The sequence below is a fragment of the Stegostoma tigrinum genome, chromosome 24, assembly GCF_030684315.1.
Source record: "Stegostoma tigrinum isolate sSteTig4 chromosome 24, sSteTig4.hap1, whole genome shotgun sequence".
Taxonomy (NCBI): domain Eukaryota; kingdom Metazoa; phylum Chordata; class Chondrichthyes; order Orectolobiformes; family Stegostomatidae; genus Stegostoma; species Stegostoma tigrinum.
Window position 1 is genome coordinate 24,219,295 of NC_081377.1, and position 22,999 is coordinate 24,242,293.

Consider the following 22,999-nt stretch of genomic DNA (forward strand, 5'->3'; position numbering starts at 1 on the left):
CTAGAAAAGTTGATGAGGGTCGAGCTGTGGAAGTGGTGTATATGGACTTCAGCAAGGCATTTGATAAGGTTCCCCATGGTAGGCTCATTCAGAAGGTCAGGAGGAATGGGATACAGGGGAACTTAGCTGTCCGGATACAGAATTGGCTGGCCAACAGAAGACAGCGAGTGGTAGTAGAAGGAAAATATTCTGCCTGGACGTCAGTGGTGAGTGGTGTTCCACAGGGCTCTGTCCTTGGGCTTCTACTATTTGTAATTTTTATTAATGACTTGGATGAGGGGCTTGAAGGATGGGTCAGCAAGTTTGCAGATGACACGAAGGTTGGAGGTGTCGTTGACAGTATAGAGGGCTGTTGTAGGCTGCAGCGGGACATTGACAGGATGCAGAGAGGGGCTGAGAGGTGGCATATGGAGTTCAACCTGGATTATTGCGAGGTGATGCATTTTGGAAGGTCGAATTTGAAAGCTGAGTACAGGATTAAGGATAGGATTCTTGGCAGTATGGAGGAACAGAGGAATCTTGGTGTGCAGATACATAGATCGCTTAAAATGGCCACCCAAGTGGACAGGGTTGTTAAGAAAGCATATGGTGTTTTGGCTTTCATTAACAGGGGGATTGAGTTTAAGAGTCATGAGATCTTGTTGCAGCTCTATAAAACTTTGGTTAGACCGCACTTGGAATACTGCGTCCAGTTCTGGTCGCCCTATTATAGGAAAGATGCGGATGCTTTGGAGAGGGTTCAGAGGAGGTTTACCAGGATGCTGCCTGGACTGGAGGGCTTATCTTATGAAGAGAGGTTGACTGAGCTCGGACTCTTTTCATTGGAGAAAAGGAGGAGGAGAGGGGACCTAATTGAGGTATACAAGATAATGAGAGGCATAGATAGAGTTGATATCCAGAGACTATTTCCCAGGGCAGAAATGGCTAACACGAGGGGTCATAGTTTTAAGCTGGTTGGAGGAAAGTATAGAGGGGATGTCAGAGGCGGGTTCTTTACACAGAGAGTTGTGAGAGCATGGAATGCGTTGCCAGCAGCAATTGTGAAAGCAAGGTCATTGGGGCCATTAAGAGACTGCTGGACATGCATATGGTCACAGAAATTTGAGGGTGCATACATGAGGATCAGTGGTCGGCACAACATTGTGGGCTGAAGGGCCTGTTCTGTGCTGTACTGTTCTATGTTCTATGTTATGTTAATATTCTAGTTAGGAAATAGGCTTGTGGAACCATTAGCGTTAAAGCAGCAGTAATTCGAAAGTAGATTGAATCCATTTTGGAACATTGCAATGATGTTGCAATTACCATTGTTGCATTTTGTTTGGATATCACACTCATTGTATCCTTTATTCCTAGGTACATGAAGCTTGGCACAAAGCACCCAGAGTCCAACACAGCTGGGAATGATATATTTGCAAAGTTCTCAGCCTACATCAAGAACTCTAAGCCAGAAGCTAACGAGGGTGAGCAGCATGTTCAATTTTATTCTTGGAGCGTCAAATTCTTGGAGAATCTTCTCTCCATTTTGGAATGTCTGCCAAAAGGCATGCTTGGACATTTTGGTAATTGATTATATTCTTCCATTTTAAAGGAATAGATAAGTGATTTCCTTGTGCTTTGCCAGAAATTAGGCAAGCTGCCACAGAACATATTGAGAAACTGCAGTATTGGACTGGGGACCCTAGTGCAGGACAACACTAAGTTTAAAAACAGGTAAAGAGATGTTGGGTAAATCAGGAAATTAAGTGACACAAAGGTATGCTTCTAAAAGCACCTTGCTTTTGGCTGGAGATAACAAGGAAATCTGGAATTTAATGCACTTGAGATTTTCTGAGAAAGTATAAGTTGGAATAAGATGTGTGTGAATGAGGATGATACTTATCCATGGGAAAGCATGCACATGGAGTGTTTTAATGTGGTTAGACTGTCGGGCTGCATCTTGCGCAAAGCTCACAGTTCTGGCGGACCAAGAAATTCTCTTGCTTGCCATAGGCATCTTGGATGGATTTACAGATTGATTATCATGCTGTTCCCTTCTGTGGCCATCAAAACCTAAGATGGGATTTGAACCTGAAGCTTCAGAGCCACACGTGGAGCACTACCATTGTACCACAAGACCACCTCTGGCAGGAGTGTAGGGACATGTACTATACCCTCCTCTCCCTCCCAATTTAACACTTCTGCCATCAAGGATGCCATTTGAAAAGGCTATTAAATTCTATCTGCTAACTCTATTTCTCTGCACAGCTTGACCTACTGAGTATTTCCAGCCTTATTTTTCCCTCAGCTATTCTCCTATATTATCCAGAAGTGAGTTTTGCTCAGATCAGGTGACCATAAATGGAAGTTAGCTGCAGTTCCTTGTTCCTACTAGTTTCCTCACCTCAAATGAACAGATATGGACTGTTTATTAATATGTCCCACAGAAACAATCCCATTATTGCTATATGGGCAGGGGGATAAATATGCCACCTGATAGTAACAGAATGTCTACCGGCAATAACTTAGTGGTACAGTGGTTAGCACTGCTGCCTCACACCATCATGGACCCAGGTTCGATTCCAGCCTCAGGCGACAGGCTGTATGGCGTCTGCATAAGTTTCTCCTGGATGCTGTGATTTCCTGCCACAGTCTAAAGATATACAAATTAGGTGAATTGGCCAAGCTAAATTACCCACCATGTTCAGGGATGTGTAGGTTAGGTGTGTTAGATATGGGAAATTCACGGTCACAGGGGAGGGCAATGGGTCTGGGTGAGATGCTCTTTGGAGGGTTATTGTGGATTGGTTGGGCCAAATCACTTGTTTCCGCACTGTATAGATTCTATGGAAACATTCTTGCCTTGGCTAGCACAAAATCACCAAGCTTTACCTTTCTAACTCTTGTAATGAGTTCCTCTTCTACTTGAGTGGCCTGATCCTTATTCAGCAAGACCTGAACAATGTTTGGGATTGGATTGATTGAGACAAGTAATATTCATGCCATGCAAAAGCCAGCTCTAATAAGAGACAGTCTAACTATCTCTGCGTGACATTCACTGACATTACCTTCAACGAATTCTCCATCAGTGTTCTGGGTGTTATTATTGACCAAACACTGAGCCAAGTTTAAAGAACTAAATCACAGGATAGCATTGACAGATATATCGAGAATTATTTTCTGTAAAATAATGGAAGGTAGCCTGCCAAAAAATTGTTGGATTTCAATAAATTTCATTCAAAAAATAGCACAAAATCCACATGCCCACACCCTGTGCCCTCATCAGAATTTATTACTTCCTTGTGGAGAAAGGAATTGATCTAAAGATCCCAAGGTAATGGAAACAGAAAATGTTGGAAATATTCAGCAGGCTTGGCAGCTTTGGAAAAGAGAATTGTAAACCATGGAATCTGTAATCCAAACTAATCAAGTTGACTGACTGAGGGCCAAATGAAAAATTACCAACAGGTTGGTAATGCAGCTTTTAACTTAACATGAATCAGAACTAATTGAAAGAAAACATGAATTAACAGGCAAATGATACCTCAAATAAAAATGTGACTACATTTTAAATAGTCAATGCGTTATATAGCCACAAGCATTTGCATCAGTCCCTGAGGCCATCTGACAATTCATGTGCAGTTTTTATGTTCTGTAACTCAGCCACTGGTACATAGCTGATTCACCACTGAAGTTACTTTCATGCTCCCCAGTTGTTAACCTCGTGTATGGCAAAGATTTATCCTCTTCTCTGAATGTTGTTACTTGGTAATGTTATCTGAAGACAGATGTCACCCAGCTCTACTTTACCACTATCCTCTTGACACCTCCATGGTTGCTAAATTATCAGGCTCTTTGTCTCACGTCCAGTGCTGAATAAAGCAGAAACTTCCTCCAATCATCCTGGGGATGTTGTAGCCATTGTTCTTGGTGTGTGTGCTGAAATTGGTTCCCTAGATACTGATCTCTCTCCCTGGTAACAGCCTGTTTGCAACACTGGTACCTTAATTGACTCTGGTGATGTTGAGAGTACACATTCATGCTGTCCATAATACTGCCAATTTCTAAACATGTAGCCTATTACCTGCCTCAGATCATCTGTTGCTGAAACCCCCATTCCTGCCTTTTGTTACCTCTAAATCTGACTTTTCCAGTGATCTAGCTAATCTCCCATATTTGACCCTCTTCATATTAGAGATCATTCAAAACTCTGCTCTCTCAATTCAATTCAAGTCCTATTCACATGTCACTCCTGTGTTTGTTGACCTACTTTGGCTCCCTTTCAAGCAATATCTTCATTTTAAAGTTCTTATCCTTGCTTTCAAATCTCTCCATGACCTTGCTTGTAGTCTCCTTCAACATTACAAACCTCCAAAATATCTGAGCTCATCAGAACTTGAACTATTTGTGCATACCTGATTTTAATTCTACCCTTGGTGCCCTTCATTTCCCTATGCCCTAATCTCTGCAGTGCCCTTCCTAAGCTTTTCTGCCCATCTAATTTACTTTTCTTACTTGGAAACTACATCCATGACCAAGTTTTACATAATTTGATCTCCTACATATTTATGTGGCTTGCTGTTATATTTTGTTTGTAATGCTCCTGTTAAGCCCCTTGAGACATTTGACTTTGTTAAAGGCTCCGTACATGCATAAGTGGTTGTTTTTGATCCTTGTTCCCTGAAGTCACTGATTTATGCTGAGGAACAAGTCAATGCCTGCTGGCATCTCCTCAATGTGATCTGGTTTATTTATAAGCCTCAATGGTGATTTTCAGACTATTTATTTTGTATCATTGCCAAGCCTCCTCTTCATTTATAGATTATATTTTTTCTCAAAAATTAATAATTCCATTTAAGTTTATGGTTAACAGTCACAAATGTTGGGTGCTTCAGATCCACGCAAATTTTAGAAATGAGGATGGCAGAAAATTGGATGACTCGATACTTGCATAACTGCTCATTTCATGGTTAACAGTTAGCAAACCCTTAAACCCGTACACCACCAACAAATCTGCAGCTATTTGGTAGTACAATATGGTAAGGTGATTAGTGAAGGTTTTTTAAAAGTCTGTCTTCCATCCATAATGAGAGATCCTGTTGACTAGATTGGCTGACAAACATGGAACTGGATGTTTCCCATGGGGCTTTTGGATCCACAAATTGTGCTGAAGTTGGGAGCAGAAGCCCACGCTGTGTAGGAAACAGTCACTCATTGTGAATTTTCTCAGAGTAATCATTTAATGACCGGACCCTGGACTCACCATCTGATTAAACACTGTGGGTGGGTTCTCCATGTTGGAGGGTCTTCAGGGGCGTTCCAACTTGAAAAAAGCTGACAACAGAGTGACAGAAAGAAAGGGAGCTTCAGAATGGAGAGTATGAACCTAAAAAAAGTGGCTTGGAACAACTGCAGCAGCTACACACAGATGAGGGATGCTTTCTGGACTTTGGATCTGTAGTCTGCTGCCGGGACGCTGCTGCCAACACAGCAGACCTGTGTTACCTTTGGCAAATTGGAGGCTAACTGGGAAATCCAGCTGTGCCATTATCTGTCCTCCACCCTCTCCCTGTCCAAGGCAACTCCAGGTTAATGACCCAGGGACAGGATAAATCTGGCAAACCTGTCAGACTGAGAGCATCATTGTTGGTACCTGTCTGCTTGCCTCTGCTCCTTGCCATGGTGAAGGCTCAAAATTTTGACTCCACTAATCAGCTGGACCTGACCCAACATATTCTGACAGCCCAGCTCAATCTGATTTGATGCCAGTCTCAAGCTGGTGACTGTACTACTGGCAACCCTTAATTGGATTGTACACATTTGTCATGGAAGGATTCCAGTAAGGTGCATGGGAGTGTGATCACTTTCAGGTTCCCTTTGAAATTGCACATGCTGTCTGTGCTTTTGATATGTCAACCAGTTTCTGTAGTAAAAACACTTTACCCAAGCACTCTTGTGGCAAAGGTACACAATATTCGGTTTGTGGTTCAACTTGATTTTATTAACAATCAATTTGTTATTATAAAAGTCATGTGAGCATTTCCCAAACTCCCACAATATTAACTTCCTAACCAGCCCGCTTTCTGTCTGCCTGCAATGACGCACATGCTGGGCCATTGGAACCTCCTTTCTTCCTAACATAAGGCTGGCTCTCTTCCACAAAGATGGGCCTCACAAAGGGTCAGGTGGGATGTTCTCCTGGGTCTTCTTGGGTTACTGCACTGTCTCAGCCAGAAGTCATGTTATGCACCTTTGCTGAGGTTACTGCAAAGGTGGCTTTCAGGTGTGTGTTCTTAACCCCCTCACTCCTGACCTTTCAGAATATTCTGTGGCGTTTGGCCAATGTGGCCATGAGGATCCAATGTGATCACACCAACATCCTGCACAGTTCCTATGCTAGGAAGGTATAAAGTACAGAGTGCCCAGAGATCTGATTGAAACTTTTCAAATATGCAACCCTTGGGCTGGTTGTAACTGGTTCCCACTGAACCTTCATGACCTTTTAGGCCTTGGTTTCTTATGCTCTCTGTAGCTGCTGGCTGCTGTTTAATTTAGCCTGGCCAATTTTCTGTCAGGCCTGATTTCTCCAGCTGTGGTTCAATCTAGAATGTCTGATTTTGGATCTGTGGTTGCTTCACCACACACATGATACCAATTCAGAGGTATCTCACCGTGGCTTCATGATCAGGGGTGAAAATCCCAAAATTCCCAAGCCAACAGGACAGTGGGAGTATCTCCAACAAGTTCTGGCAGTTCCAGAAAGAATATTTACAACTAACACCTCAAAGACAACCCATGGACAGATTGTTAATGCTGGCCTTGCCTACAAATCCTTATCTGAAAACGAGGAAACAGGACTCATTTGAATTTATAAGTGACAGATCTGTCTTTGCCTACATGGGTAGGATGGATAGACATCAAAAATAAAGATCTATGTATTTATCTTTTACTGATGTGAAGAAAATAAATGCACTGCAGTGAACAAATATATGGCAAAACAAGTCATAGACCTACATTTAAAAAAATAGACTGCAGGCTTAGGAAAAATACTGAAGGAATAATGTAACTGGACCTTGAAGAGATCAAGGTGGTGAATTCCAAATTTTGCTTTCTAACTACTGTATAACTAAATTCATCCCAAAAACTCTTTTTAAACTCGAGCATAGTGACTCAGATTCAAGAAAAAACTTTAAACTGTTTTGGGTGAATTAAACCTATTATGAAAACCCTACCTCATTGCCACAAGCTGTAACTTATTAAAAGCTATGTTTTTCTTAAATCAACGTGTGCATTGGTTTAAATAATTTGGTCTCTGGAGTGTTGTGAGGCTGAGCTCATTACCTTGCCGTCATTGGGTGGGCTTTTTAAAAATGGAGACAATAGAATCATTGAATTCACTTCATCCAAGCTCTGTTTTGGAAACAAGTCTAACAGAGCTGGGTGCAAAAGAAAATATATATCCTGTGGAGATTAGTCATTGCACAGCTGGGGCTGACAATTCAGGCCAGTCCTTTCTGTAGCAATAATGCTTGAATACAATGAAAGTGGACAGTAGAAATTCACCATCATCTCATTAAAAATAGTGAAAGGATATTTCAAGACATTGGAATATTATTTCAAACCATTTGAGAATCTAATGGAATGTGGAGGAAAATCGAAATTGTAAATGAAGGTGGACAGCTGGTGCTTGCAAAATAAGGTGTTTGGCCTTCCTATTGCATCCCTACTCTCCCCACCTCTGACCTCTCTCCCATATCATGCAAATCCAGCCTCGTGCACACTTGAGCTGTAAGACTGACATCTATTGCGCTGAAGGTGGTCACTGCTCTTTCACGACTCTTGTCCAGACTAGCTGTTAGGGATTTGTACTCCAAGCAACAGTGACTACTGAGGAAGGGTCACCAAACTCGAAATGTTAACTCTGACCTTTTACTTCATAGATGCTGCCGTGCTTGAGGAGCTTTTCCAACAACTTCTGTTTCTGTTCTTGATTTACAGCATCAGCAGTTCTTTCAGTTTTTTTTTAACACTGACCACTGACTATTTTAAAAAGTCAGAGCGATAAATTAACATTATCCAAAGTGCTGGTATTTACAGACATCACTAATAGGACAATGAAAGCTTTTCAACCCGCAAGGACATATGGGGAAGAGCACAGAGGTGTGATTGATTAATGCTGACCTGGAGAGTGAACTTATCAAGGGCTTGGTAAGATTGGGGGTACTCTCAGACTTGCCCGTGCCAGAGATAGATGTTTCAGTGGAAACAGAGGAACTCTGAAACCCTATTGAGGGCAGTAGAACCCATGAGGGTTGGAATTGCTCATGACAGTTTACTCAAATTAAGCCAGCAGGAATCTGAGATCCAGGAGATATTTCCTAGCCCTGTAGGGGCCAGAAAAATCCTGTTGGATTGGACTGGCTCAAAAAGGGCCACTTGAATTAAGCAGGGCTGAAAGCCAACCAGGTGCCAGAGAAAGGGTCAATGCAGAACACCAGTAAGTTAAAAATGCCTGAGTGAGCCTTAAAAGAAAGGTAAGAAAACACCAGGGAAGGTGAGAAAAGATAACAAAAAATGAGTTAGAGATGTGATCAACAGATACCTTCGTGATAAATTCAAAGGGTGACCAGAGGCCTTTCTGACAGGGCAGGAGAAAGTGAAAGTGTCGAGTCACTTTATGCAAGACTCATAGGAGGAGATTGGTAAATATTAGAAGCAGAACAATCAGCAAGTGTCAGTAATGTTCCATGGAGAGTGATAGATTAGGAAAACCCCATATCCAAAAATAAGACCAAAATAAAGGGAACATAGGCCATAGTAAGTGTATCTGGTAGAGATCCCAAGGGCAATACCGGGCCGTTAAAAGCAGAGCTCCCCATTGAGGGAAGATCAAAGGAACAGGCCTGAGTCTCAAACCTCAACCATTTTGGTTGATGCAAAGTTCAATGAGAATAAGGTGCAGGATCCAAATTTTGACAAAATAAAAACTGAAAGAACTGCATATGTTATAAATCAGAAACAAAAACAGAAGTTGCTGGAAAAGCTCAGTAGGTCTGTCAGCATCTGTGGAAAGAAATCAGAGTTAACATTTCACATTGAGTGACCCTTCTTCAGAACACTGACAAATTCCAACACCCTGTCGGAGACCACTGCCAGTTTTACCACTCACTAAATTAAACTGATTACCTCCCACGATACCCATCCTTCCCCCACCTCGTCACGCAACCTAGAAGGACAAGGGGAATTTACTAGCTCATTGGTCTAGGTGTTTGGTTTGTGATTCACAGTGATGCCAACAGGTCATTTCATGTACCAGCAGTGGCTGGCATGAGGGTCGCCTCGACCCTGGCCTGAGGATGTGGTGACCCTCATCACCAGTCAGCTATCTATAATGAGACAGCAGCCTCTCACTCCCTGGGGCGACATGATTTTCATTCCACTTCAGAAAGACTCTGGACGTCACTAAACCTCAAGGGTTTTAGTGGTTCACGAAGGTGGCCAGTGATTCTGTGAAGGAATAATGAAAGAACTACAGAAATCAAATTTGGAAAAGTGCTTGAATCTTGTACGTGGATCATAAAACTTGTCAATGAATGGTTAATGCTCTGACAGGTAGTACAGTGCAGGTAATAAGTCTGGCTGTTGTTTCTAAAACAGATTTCGAACTCAGGATATGGTGCTGAGAGTCTGTTTGTTGTTGTGCCAATTTCTATATTGTTATTTCATTTCAACCTTGCAAAATAAGTTGTTTGTAACAGAATACTCATTGTAAACAAGGAGAAATATTAGTCACCTACTTGTAAAGGGGAGCTATCATGCTTATGATAAAATATGTAATATTGATTTAAAAATTTGACTTTAAATCTGATGTAATAGTTGGAAACTTCATGGATTAAAACAGTCTAAAAATGGCCAGAGCAATCAGCTGGCCACACAGATTGGCTAAGTTTTGTGAAACATATATCAGATAAATAAATTGTCTGAACCGAAATTAACATTTTTGTCAAAAGACACTGAAATTAGTCAGGCATGCAGAGAACTCCCAGTAACTTCAAAGCACCAGAACTCAAAGGATAAATGAAATATTCACCACTGATGAGAAAACAAAAGCATCCTTTAAACAACCCTTGCACCTCTAAGGACACCTTGAAAATTTTAAACTGTATATTCTTTTATCTTCCTGTTTTTCTATATGCTTGCATTTATATATGCTTGACGTTATGTCTATCCTTCTTTATTTTCTTACTGTGAGCAGATAATAAAGTTGTTGTTTCTTTCACACAAAGGAGACTTGTAATTGGCTCCTTATGGACCTGGTAAACATTGATTAATTACATTTTTGCTAGAGAGAAGTGCAGCGAAATGCGCAGTTAATAGTGACAGATGGAGTTTCATTTAGATAAACGTGAGATATTGCATTTTGGTAAAACAAACAAGGGCAAGACCTATCCAATTAATGGTAGGGCCTTGGAGTGGTTTCAGAAAAGATTTACCAGGATGTTGCCAGGAATGGTGGGTTGAGTTACAAAAACAGGCTGGGTAGGGAGGGACTTTTTTCATTGAAGTGGAAGAAGTTGAGGGGTGATCTTATAGAGGTTTATAAAATTATGGGGTACGTAGATAAGGTGAATAGGAGAGGTCTTTTCCCTAAGGTGGGGGAGTTCAAAACTAGGACTTATTTTTAAAGTGGGAGGTGAAAGATTTGAAAAGGACATGAGGGACAATAATTTTACAGAGTGCTACCCTGATGCACTTTGTATGGAATGAACCACCGGTAGAGCATGCAAAACAACATTCTCACTGTATCCCTGTACATGCGACAACAATAAATCAAACCCCAACTCAAATAATACCGTGGAGAGTGCAGTCATTGTGAAAGGCCTCAGGTATACTGGTAGGCCTTGTGTGTTCCTCTCTAGGCCATCAGCAGGCAAACAGGAGGTAAACAGTTGCAGTGATCCTCCTCAGCAGATCCTATACATCTTGGACCTATAAATGAAGGATTTTGAATACTTTACACTCGCTCTATTCCATAAATATCAGTACATTGATTTCTCTCTATTTTCAAAGAAGCTTCCTCCATTTTGTAGAATAACCTGTCTGAAGGATGTGGTGATCTGAGGCTATCTGGCCAGATTCTACTGAAGTAAAATGACCATTTTTTTACCTCAAATCTTGCATTTCCAGGACAATATACTTGGGCACCTGTTAATTTTTCAAAAGTCTTCACCAATGAATCCTATTGATAAAGTACAGTTCCACCAGTCCCTCTTCTGCAGAGTACAGCTAGGGTACATTGCTTTTCAATATTTAGAGAATGTGGTTTGCTGTTTGATGGAGAATGTATATTAGCATTTTCTCATACACTAGAATGAAATAGCTTTCAAGGTCATGCAAAATTCTTTACCACTTCAATGTAATGTGAGATTGAATCGATCTGAACTGCATCATGAAAAGTAGTAAATTAATATTTTCATGAGATGTTTCAGCACTGACAAACTGAATACTCCAAATGCTGTCTGATGAAGGGTCTAGGCCCGAAACGTCAGCTTTTGTGCTCCTGAGATGCTGCTTGGCCTGCTGTGTTCATCCAGCTCCACACTTCATTATCTTAGCTTCCGCAGAGATTACATTTGGAGCTATCTCCCTTTGAAGGGTTTAACCTGGTCTAATAATGATTGGCAGAATGAGTTCACAGATATAGGCAATGTCAAATCCAGTTTTTGCACAATTATCATAAAAGTACAGCATTTGATTCTCTAAGTAATTAACAGGCCTATTTTCAGTAATGATTGGATCAAATTGCCCTTCTGCCTACTGATTCAAATAGCCAATTCCCCAGTTCTTGCTGTAATCTTACCCACTCCTTGAATCTCTCTGGGTAGATTCAGTGGAGTTATGCAATAAACAGAGCCAGATAGCTCCAATGCTGTACATTTTGTCCTTCATTCTGTTCTGTACTTTGGACTTATTTTACGTATGTTCCTTTCATGTCATCAGACCTACAAGTGCAGTAATTGTTCATATCAATATTCGTGACACCAGTTACTATGGATGGCCTGGGAAGAGTAAGTGAATCAAATCACACTGACGTAAAGACCCAAGCTTTGTGTCTGGTTCTTGTAAACGGAACCAGGAGGATTCTCAGTTACAAAAATCTGACCTTAAAAATGGATGCCTGCTTTCTCCACTTTTAGTCCAGTGGTGAGATGGAATGATTTCTGAGGTGGGTGGAGCAGAAGGTCTCCCTGAAGACTCTTGGCACTGTGTTGACATTTAAAGATTAAAAAATAGAATGTTCCTCCTGCTCTCACTTGCTTACTCCCTTCACTTTCCCTGCCCATCCATGCCAATCGATGCCACCTAATGTCCTGTATCCAGGGTAGATTGATCTTAGTGTGATAATAGGTTGGCACAACATCGTGGGCCGAAGGGCCTGTACTGTTCTATGTTTTACGTTCACCCACTTTGAGTTATAAGGAGAGACTGGATAGGCTGAGACTTTTTTTTCCCCAGAGCTTTAGGAGGCTGAGGGGTGATGTTATAAAGCCATGAGGGGAGTGAAGAAGGTGAATAGTCAAGGTCTTTTTCCAAGGATAGGGGAGTCCTAAACTAGAGGGTGTAGATTTAAGGTGAGAGGGGTAAGGTTTAAAAGGGGCCTGAGGGACAATATTTTCACACACAGGGTGTGTATATGCCAGAGGATGTGGTCAAGATTAGTACAATTACAACATTTAAAAGCCATTGGGCAGGTAATAGATAGGAAAGGTTTCGAAGAATATGGACCAAATGCAGTCAAATGGGGCTAACTCACCTCCCCCTTCACCCCCATCCCAGGCCCCAAGAAGATTTTCCACATCAAGCAGATGTTCACCTGCACATCTGCTAATGTGGTATCCTGCATCCACTGTTCCTGTTGTGGCTTCCTTTACATTGGGGAAACCAAGTAGAGGCTTGGGGACTGCTTTGCAGACCACCTATGCTTGGTTCACACTGAGGAACTGCAACTCCCAGTTGCGAACCTTTTCAACTCCCCCTCCCATTCCTCAGATGACAAGCCCATCCTGAGCTCCTGCAGTTCCACAACAATGCCACCCGAAGGTTGCAGGAACAGCAACTCATTTTCCACTTGGGAACCCTGCAGCCCAATGATATCAATGTGGACTTCACAAGCTTCAAAATCTCTCCACCCCTACTGAATCCCAAAACTAGCCCAGCCCTTCCCCACTTCCTTAACTTGTCCTTCCTCCCACCTATCCTCTCCTCCCACCTCAAGCCCCACCCCCCTCTTCTAGCTTCATCCCGCCCCCTTGACCTGTCCGTCCTCCCTGGACTGACCTATCCCCTCCATAACTCCCCACCTACACTCACCTTTATTGGTTCCATCCCCGCCTCTTTGACCTGTCTGTCTCCTCTCAACCTATCTTCTCCTCTATCCATCTTCTTACCCCCTCCCCCTCTCTCCCTATTTATTTTAGAACCTCCTTCCCCTCCCCGATTTCTGAAGAAGCATCTAGGCCTGAAACTTCAGCTCTCCTACTGCTCTGATGGTGCTTGGCCTGCTGTGTTCATCCAGCTCTATACCTTGTTATGTCTGAAGTACACATTTGAGTTGATAAGCAGCAAGAAATATTCATGCTACCAAAATTTTTGTGTCATGGCAAGAGAATAAACCTGACTATAGTGATTTCAAATTGGAGTTGCAAGATAGGGGTGTATGGGTTGGGGAAGCAACAGTAAGTCCAGACCTTCAATGTGCACGAATTGTAATATGTATATACTTAAGTGATCAATTAACAAACACATTTGTCACCTTGAGAAACCTCAATTTGCTAATAGTTTATTGCTATTCTTACATGTTTGCTCTTGTATCTGTGGATAACTAGCTCGAGAAAGGAAACTGCAGGTCCAGTAAGCTATTAGGAAGATTAATGGGATGTTAGCCTTTATCACAAAGAGAATTTCAGGTCAGGAGTAGCGAAGCCTTGCTTCAATTGTATAGAAGCTTGGTTAAACAGCATCTTGAATACTGTGTGCAGCTTTGCCTTCCTTACCTCAGGAAGGATATTGTCGCCATAGATGCAGTTGTTCCCTGGATGGTGGAACTATCTTATGAAAAGAGGTTTGGAAAACTGGGCCTGTATTCTTCCGACTTTCAAAAATTGAGATGTTATTTGATTGAAACCTACAAATACCTCAAAACGTAATCAAATATATGTAAGATGTTTTCCCTGATTGGAGAGTCTGGAATCAGGGAACATAACTCAAAAATAAGGGGAATGCCACTTGAGACCAAGATGAGGAGAAATCTTTTACAAAGCTTGATGAATCTTTGGAATCCTGTACCACAGAAGGCTGTGGAAATGCTGTCTTTGAGTACGTTTAAAGTAGAAATGAATAGATTTCTGAAAAACAATGGCATAACTTCAGTGTTCCATCAACCATGAATGCATTAAATTTCAGAGCAGATTTGACAGGCTTAATGGCTCATTACTTTTCTTGTGTTCATATGGTGTTAATTGCCACCAACAATGTGTTTTACATGATGTAGCAATTCTTCTGTTATCTCCTGAACCGTATGATATTGATATGGATACCATTTGTTGAAGACACCAGGAGTTGTTTATTATAAATGATAATTATGTATAAATGTTATATTCTTCATGTCCATAAGTATCTGCAGTAAATTTAAATTGTTATGTTACAAACATAGGAGCATGCTTCTGGTAGAGTAATCTGTGAGAAGATGGAATATGATACCCTTATACCCTCAGGTCACATATTATGTTATCATAAGTATGTCTCTAAAGATAGACAAACATACTGACCATGAGGGAGAAAATATCATCCCTTTTTGTAAACTTAAAAGCTTATTCCATATTCATGTGGTTGAACTTAGGCATGTGTTGCCCACTCAAGTTATGGTAACAGGTAAAACCAATTTTACATGACTAATATTTCAAAGTTTTTGGTGGCTTGGTGGTTTGACAACTTGTTCTTATCTGCTGATTGTGCAGCCATCTGGAGAGGTGCACATTGGAATGAAAAATCAAAGGTATGTCTGTGATAGAGTAAACTCATGTGCAGCATTGCTAGTGGGATCAGAAACAGGAAGATAAAATAGTGAATATGTTGCTAAAGAGCTAGTGTACAAGGGAAGGCTTCAGATATCTGGATCATTGAGATCTCTACTAGGTAGGAGGTTACCTGTACAGGAAGGATTGGTTACCCCTGAACTGGAGAGCACCAGTATCCTTGCAGGGAGGTTGCTAGTGTCACTCAGGAGAATTTAAATGTGTAGTGAGGATGAGAGTCAGAGCAGTAAGTTAGCATGCTGAATGATTGAGGAGAAGTTAGAAGTTAAGTCACGTTGGTCTAATAGGAAGAACAGGTGAAACCAGGTTAATGAACATGGCAGGACTGGAGATCTGAAGTGTATTTATTTTAGTGCAAGAAGTCTCACAGGTAAGGTAGATGAGCTTAGAGCTTGGATTAGTATATTGGACTATGATGTAACTTGATTGAGAGAAGGGCAGGACTGGTAGCTTAGTGTTCCAGGTTTTAGATACCTCAGTATGATAGCGATTAAAAGGGCTAGAGGAGTTGTAATACTGATTAAGGAGAGCGTCACATATGCACAAAGAGACAACATCTTGGAGGGCTTATCTAGTGAGGCCATGTAGGTAAAACTCAGCAATAAGAAAGGTGTAATCATTATGATGGGGGTCATACTATAGCTGTCTCAATAGCCAGCAGGAGATAGAGGAACAGTTATGTAGACAGAAGATGGAAAGATGTATAAACAACAGGGGTGTTGTTGTGGTGGGTTATTTTGACTTCTCCAGTATTGTCTGAGATTCCCTTAGTGTCAGAGACTTGGATGGAGCAGAATTTGTTAGGTGCATCCAACTTGGGAAAGAGACATACCGGACCTTGTATGGGGAATGAGTCTGTTAAGGTGATCAAAGTTTCAGAGAGAGGGCATTTTGAGAACAGTGGTTATAATTCTGTAAGTTTTAAGATAATTATGGACAAGGATAAGATGGTCCTCAGGTGAATGTGCTAAATTTGGAGAAAGCGAAGTACAACAGTATTCAGCAGGAACTAGAGAAATTAGATGGAGAGTGCTGTTTGAGGGTAAATCGACATCTGACGTGTAAAAGTCTTTTAAAGGCCAGGTGGTCAGAATTCAGGGCCAGCATGTCCCTGTGACGATAAGGATGGCAACATTTGGAAACATGACAAGAGATATTACAAGTTTAGTCAAAATGATAAAGGAAACATATGTAAGGTTTAGGAACCTGAAATCAGATAAGGCTTTTGACAAATATAAAAGTAGCATAAAAGAACTTAAACACAGAATTAGGAGGGCTAAGATGTGCCATTAAATGTTTTTGGCAAATTGGATTAAAGAGAATACCAAGTCACTTTATACATTATAGAGCGTAGCTAGGGAAAGGAGTGAATTTTTTCATGGAGTCAGAAACAAATGGGTCAGGTTCTTAATTAGTACTTCACATTGGTATTCACCAAGGAGAAGGTCCTGATTGATAGTAAGATTAGCGAGAGTTATGTTGATATTCTAGGCATGTCAACATTAAGAAAGAGGAGGTGTTTGGTGCCTCGATAAAAATTAAGATAGGTAATTCCCCAGGGCCTGGGGAATCCCGGGATAGGATTAGGGAGGAGATTGCTAGGGCCTTAACAGAGATCTTTGTATCTTCTTTAGCCACAAAAGGGGGTCCAGAAGACTAGCAAATTTTGTTCCTTTGTTTAAGAAGGGCAACAAAATTAATTCAGGAAATTATAGGTCAGTGAACCGTCGATCAGTGGTAGAGAAATTATTGGAGAAGATTCTTAGGGACAGGATTAACTTGCATTTGGAAACAAATGGACTTATTAGGGATGGTCAGCATGGCTTGTGTGGGCCAAGTCTTGTCTCACAAATTTGATCAAGTTTTTAGGAAGTAACAAAGATGATTGATGAGGATAGGGCAGTGGACGTTGTCTATATGGACTTTACTGAAATATTTGACAAGGTTGCTCATGGCGGGCTGGTCCAGAGGATTAAGTCACATGGGATCCATGGTCAGTTGGTAATTTGATACAAAATTGGTTTGGTCATAGAAGATAAATGTTAATTGTGGACGGATGTTTTTCAGAATGGAGTTCTGTGACCATGGTGTACTGCAAGGATCAGTGCTTGGAGCTCTTGATGAAAATGTTAGTTGTCTGAATAGTAAGTTTGCAGACAAGACAAAAATTAATGGAGTTGTGGATAACGAGGAAGGTTGTCAGAGGAAACAGTGGGATATAGATTTGGAAAATTGGGCAAATAAATGTCAGATGTAGTTTAAGCTGGACAAGTGTGAGGTGATGCATTTTGGGAGGTCAAATGCAAAACAAAAGTACACAGTAAACGGCAGGATCCTCAGGAGTATTGATGTACAGAGAGATCTCAGGATGCAAGCCCATAGCTCCGTGACAATGGCAACATAAGTAGATAAGGTGGTACAGAAGGCATACGGTATGCTCGCCTTCATTGGTCAGGCCATTGAGTGTAAGAGTTGATAAGTCACATTGTAGCTGTATAAAAGCTTTTGTTAAGCTACATTAGGAATATTGTGTGGAGTTCTGGTTGCCACAATATAGGAAGGATGTAGAGGCTTTGGAGAGGACACAAAAGTGGTTTAACAGGATGTTACCTACATTGGAGTGTGTTACAAGTAAGGAGAGGGTGGACAAATTTTGATTGCTTGTACTAAAATGTTGGAAGCTGAGGAGTGACCTGATAGAAATATATAAAGTTATGAGAGATTTGGATAGGGTGTATAGTCAGGGTGGAAATATCAAATACTAGGGAGCATATGCTAATGAAGAGAGGGAAAAGTTAACAGAGATGTGTGAGGCAAGTGCTTTTTTTTAAACATAGAGCATTGTAGGTGTCTGGAACATGCTGGTAGGGAAGGTGGTAGAAGCAGATACAATAGCAATGTTTATGAGGCATTTAGATCGATGCATGAACAGGCAGGGAATGGAGGGATAAGGATGTGTGCAGACAAATGGAATGGCAAGTTTAGAATGGCAAGATGCTCAGCATAGAGATGGTGAGCCGAAGAGCCTGTTTTCTGCCGTATTGTTCTGTGTAAAGCATGCGACAGGGATGATACTACAAGGCAAAACAGAGTAGCATTGACACAATTAATGAAATCAAAAGGTGGGTCTAGAGGAGGTGTCAATGACGACAGTGGAATCATTATCAGTGACATCTCATAGAAACTGGTCTGGTTATGTAACAAAGCTGTTTTGAATAATTAAAACATCCTAAAGCACTTCAAGAGCATTATCAAACAAAATTTGACATGAGACATACTAGGAGATAGTACGACAGCTAGCTAAAAACGTAGCCAGGAGTTAAGTTTAAGGGACCATCTGTTGGAGTAGAGAGGAACTGAGGACACTTCAGATCTTGTAGCCAAGAATTCTAAATGGATTTGGCTTTCTAATACAGTGTTTTTCTCTGGAACATTTTAATGAATCAGTTACATATGCTTGACTGAAGTGCACTGTATCTTGTTTTCATCTCTGTTTCAACAGCTTTGGAAAAAAGCCTGCTGAAAACACTGCAGAAGCTGGATGAGTATTTGAACACACCCCTTCCTGAAGAGATTGACGCTGACAGCATGGAGGATGTCAAGGCTTCCAGCCGCAAGTTTCTGGATGGAAATGAGATGACGCTAGCAGACTGCAATCTGCTGCCGAAGCTCCACATTGTCAAGGTACCGAGTTATTTCACATTGTGTTTTGAACCAGTCAACTATACAGATGTTTACTGCAAAGAAAGCATTCTTGGCAGGATTATGTGACCCAGGCCAACTTGGCACCTCATTTTGCCAGGACTCTTTGGCTGTGTTTGCATCCAGATTTTGCACTGCAGTGCATTGGTTTCCAACACAGCCCTTCAATTCCCCCAGCCCATGAAGAAAGATGAATTTGTTTTTAAATAAATCTCACCGGCTTGCATCTCATCTGGGCCATGCTTCAGTACCTGGCAGCTTTGATCAAGCTCGGAAATTGTCATTGCTCCCAAGCTCAGGCCCCCACCAGAACAGCAGATTGGGCCTCCTGGTGCAACTGGTCTAATCTGCACATTTAAAAAGGACCTTATTGGTTTGCTGTGGCTATTCTTCTCATGGATAGCCAGAATAGGGTAGGACTGTTTCATTTAAGTCCTTTATACCATTTTAACTGTCCCTCATCTTGTTTCCACTAAGCAGAGGGGGCTAAAATCAGGACTTAAAATGCTGCCAATTAGTATGTACTGAGTCAGGGAAGATTTATACTCTGGTTATCAAAACAAAATAAACAAGTAGAGAAAATATGAAAACAGATGAGTGAGGTACACCTAGTGCCAGACTGCAAAATAATTTGATGGTAAGCCAGCAACTTTAACGTTGTAGCTGATTTTGTAAAGCATCCTGCTTTGCCCCATTGTGAGGCAGCAATAAAACAACAAAACATTTAATGAAAGTTTTTCTTTATGTTTCCCATTAGATCCTATCTGTGTGGGTTAGATACCACAGTTGTTTCAGTATTTGTACAAGAACATGGACAAATGAGAGCATGATGGACATGAAACTTAAAGGCAGGAGTAGATCTGTTGGCACATGAGCTTGATTTTGCTGTTTATTTAGAAGATCAGCCAGGATCTTACTAAAGTCTTAAAGAGTCATAGAGATTTTACAGTGCCGATAAAAGGCCCTTTGACCCAAATTAACACCACTTTCCCACTCTAGCTTTATATCTTTTCATTTCCTTGGTTCCCAGAACTCCTATTGAACACAGTGTTGGGCACAGCGACCAATTGTACACCTGTAGGCCTCTAACAGAGAGAATTCCAATGAGTCACAGTCCTCTGCATGAAGAAATTTTTCCCTTAATGCAGTTCTAAATGTTTGACCTTCTATTCTGAGCATATGCCGACTTGTTCTAAACTTTCAAGCTAGAGGAAACATCTCAGCATTACCCTATCAAACCCTCAAAAAATTTCATACATTTTAGTTGGAATACTTCTCATTATCCTATATTACAGGATGACCTTCTCACCTGGGGTCAGATTCATGAGCCGTTGTTGCACTCCCACTAAGATAAATATGTGCTTCCTGAGATTAAAAAAGCAAAATTATGCCTGGTGGTCCAAACACAAATATAATTGCAGAAAAATGTCCTTCATGAATGCAGCAATCCCCGTGTTCACAATAAAAAAAACATACATTTGCCTTTCTAATTGCTTGCTGTACCTGTGGTGCCATCATTCGATGCATCTTGCATGAGAAACATTCTTCATACAATAGTGAATAACCTAAAGTTTCTCAATATTATAATTTGTCTCAATCTTTTGTCCAGTCATTTAACTTGCCCTTATCTCTTTGTGGATTCCCAACCACTTATGTCCCTAATTAACATTGTTTAATCAGGAAATCTGAATATTTAAAACTTAGCCGCATTTTCTTAGTCTTTTACAGAGCTTGTAAATAACTGAGACTTAACGCGCTGGTCCTTTACCACACACACTTTCATTTTCTAACTGTTAGCCAATCCTCAATCCTCGTTAATGTTAATACATTATTCTCAGTCCTATGGACCGTACTGTGCACATAAGTTCTGATCCTTTCTGAGCTTAAATAAACAATGAACAATTGCAAGTGATAACTGGGGCAGCACGGTGGCGCAGTGGCTAGCACTGCAGCCTCACAGCGCCAAGAATCCGGGTTCGATTCCCGCCTCAGGCGACTGTCTGTGTAGAGTTTGCACATTCTCCCCGTGTCTGCATGGGTTTCCTCTGGGAGCTCCGGTTTCCTCCCACAGTCCAAAGGTGTGCAGGCTAGGTGGATTGGCCATGCTAACTTGCCCGTAGTGTTCAGGGGTGTGTGGGTTATGGGGGGGATGGGCCTGGATGGGATGCTTCAAAGGGCGGTGTGGACTTGTTGGGCCAAAGGGCCTGTTTCCACGCTGTAGGGAATCTAATCTAATAACAAGGCTACAATCTCACTGAACAGCCCATATAATTCTACTCTATAACCTGGAGATAAAATGAAAGTTTTTCAATGATTTTCTTGTACCTGTTATTTTCTTTCATTTACTGTGGAGCTTATGGAGCAACTTCTTCATTGTGACTTCAGTTTCTTTGCTAGTAGTTAGAATTGATGTGGAGATGTCGTGTTCAACTAGGGTGGACAAGGCCAGAAATCGCATGACACCAGGTTGTAGCCCAACAGGTTTATTTGAAAACACAAGTAGTTAGACTTGTGGAACTTAAGTAGGAAATATGGCTTATGCATTGTCAGACGATGACATTAAAACTGAAATCAACGGTTCATTGAATAGTATTTCAGAGTGCTTATTACATCAATAAATTGATAGGAAATGCAAATGAAATTGAAACATGAGTCCATTAAAAATGTTGTTTTATTGGACCTTTTCTTAAAGTGCTCAGGATCATTCCTGATAATATGAAAAGATAATGCATAAACACAAGTTCTTCTTCTTTTCTGTAGGTTGTAGCAAAGAAATACCGGAATTTTGACATTCCCAAATCCATGATGGGAATCTGGCGATACCTGCAGAACGCTTACACCAGGGATGAATTCACAAATACCTGTCCTGGAGACAAAGAAATCGAAATTGCTTATGCAGATGTAGCAAAACGCCTCACCAAGTGATGATGGACAAGGCCAGCACCGAGCATTCACTAACAGAAAAGCTTTTGTTAACAGACTACGCTTTTACTTTTATTGCATGGTTTTGCAAGTTGTCAGATATTTTATATTTTCCATTGGATTATAACTTCAGGTATCTCAGTTCTTACTTTTTTATATAAATATATATATATTTTAGGAAGGGTTTTCAAGGTTCAGTAAACTAAGTAAGCAGCTGTCCAAGTGAGCAGAAGCCCTTGGCAATTGATATCCATCAGATGTTGACTACTTGATATCAAAAGAAAAGATGTTATAGGAACCTGTGCCTTTAAGACCTTGTGCTGTGAAAGGTCATTCTATAATATGAAAAATAACAAAACAAAATTGCTCAGTTTTGATCGTATTTACACACAGGTATACAAATATATTTTATCTTCAAATATTAACAGACTAAAGTTGCCTTCTTGGTCAGTGGTTAACAGAAGGATCCAAACATTAAGTGCCACCATACGATAAGCAAGTAACCTTGAAAGCCCTAACTGTAGTATTATGGAGTAAATACACATACAAACACTGAACATAATAAGTTACAGTATTCCGCTGAACAGTTTTATCATTGTATTTATAATGCTGCAATAATCCTCAAATCTTTGACTGCTTAATCATAAGTAAAATATTCCCATTTTCCTTATTGTTAAACTTTATTCCAAACTATTATGACACATTTTATGGTTTCATTTGTTTTTTCTTACAATATCTTGATAAATTAACAAAAAAGTTAGTTTGCCCTGAATTCATATAATTGAGAAAAGGGTGGCTGAGCAAAGGTTAAACAAAATCAACACTGAAGTAAAAATTGTGTCTAGTGGCTGTAGCGGGTGATGCAATAGCCAGTTTTATAGAATTTTTTATAAGTTTTTGTTAAGTGGACATTATTGTTCTTACACAGGTACACAAACTCAAGACAATAAATCTGAATTAATAGCTCTCCCCCTGGTTTTGTGTAATTTCAAAAGACATTGAGTGGTCCATTTGAATACTTAAAGAAAATAGGGGAGGCTGGTTTTATTGAATGAATAGCTTCATGTGCAACATGTCAGTGTACACAAAGAGATGATGCCACTTGCATCTTGGATTTTCTCAAGGGAAAGAAGCAACCTTTTATAAATGGTGAGTTGCTCCACAGGTCACTTGGTGTCAGAAATTTCTGACAAGGAATTTTCAAATCTGTCTTGCAATTCTTCCTCTTGCCCTTTATCTTCAATAGAATACCAATTCCAGGAGTCGCTGGCTGTCTGACTTATGCTCAGTTCACCACTGATATT

At 40.7% G+C, this 22,999-nt stretch overlaps 1 protein-coding gene across 1 annotated transcript in view; it reads left to right on the top strand.

Moving 5' to 3' along the window:
- clic4 (chloride intracellular channel 4) overlaps positions 1-22,662 on the top strand; it is a 142,450-nt gene extending 119,788 nt beyond the window's left edge. The window contains exons 4-6 of the mRNA XM_048558359.2: positions 1,354-1,460; positions 18,574-18,755; positions 21,534-22,662. Of these exons, the coding sequence (XP_048414316.1) occupies positions 1,354-1,460; positions 18,574-18,755; positions 21,534-21,698 (454 nt within the window). The 3' untranslated portion in view covers positions 21,699-22,662. The remainder of the gene's footprint in view (positions 1-1,353; positions 1,461-18,573; positions 18,756-21,533) is intronic.
- Positions 22,663-22,999: the final 337 nt, after the last annotated feature.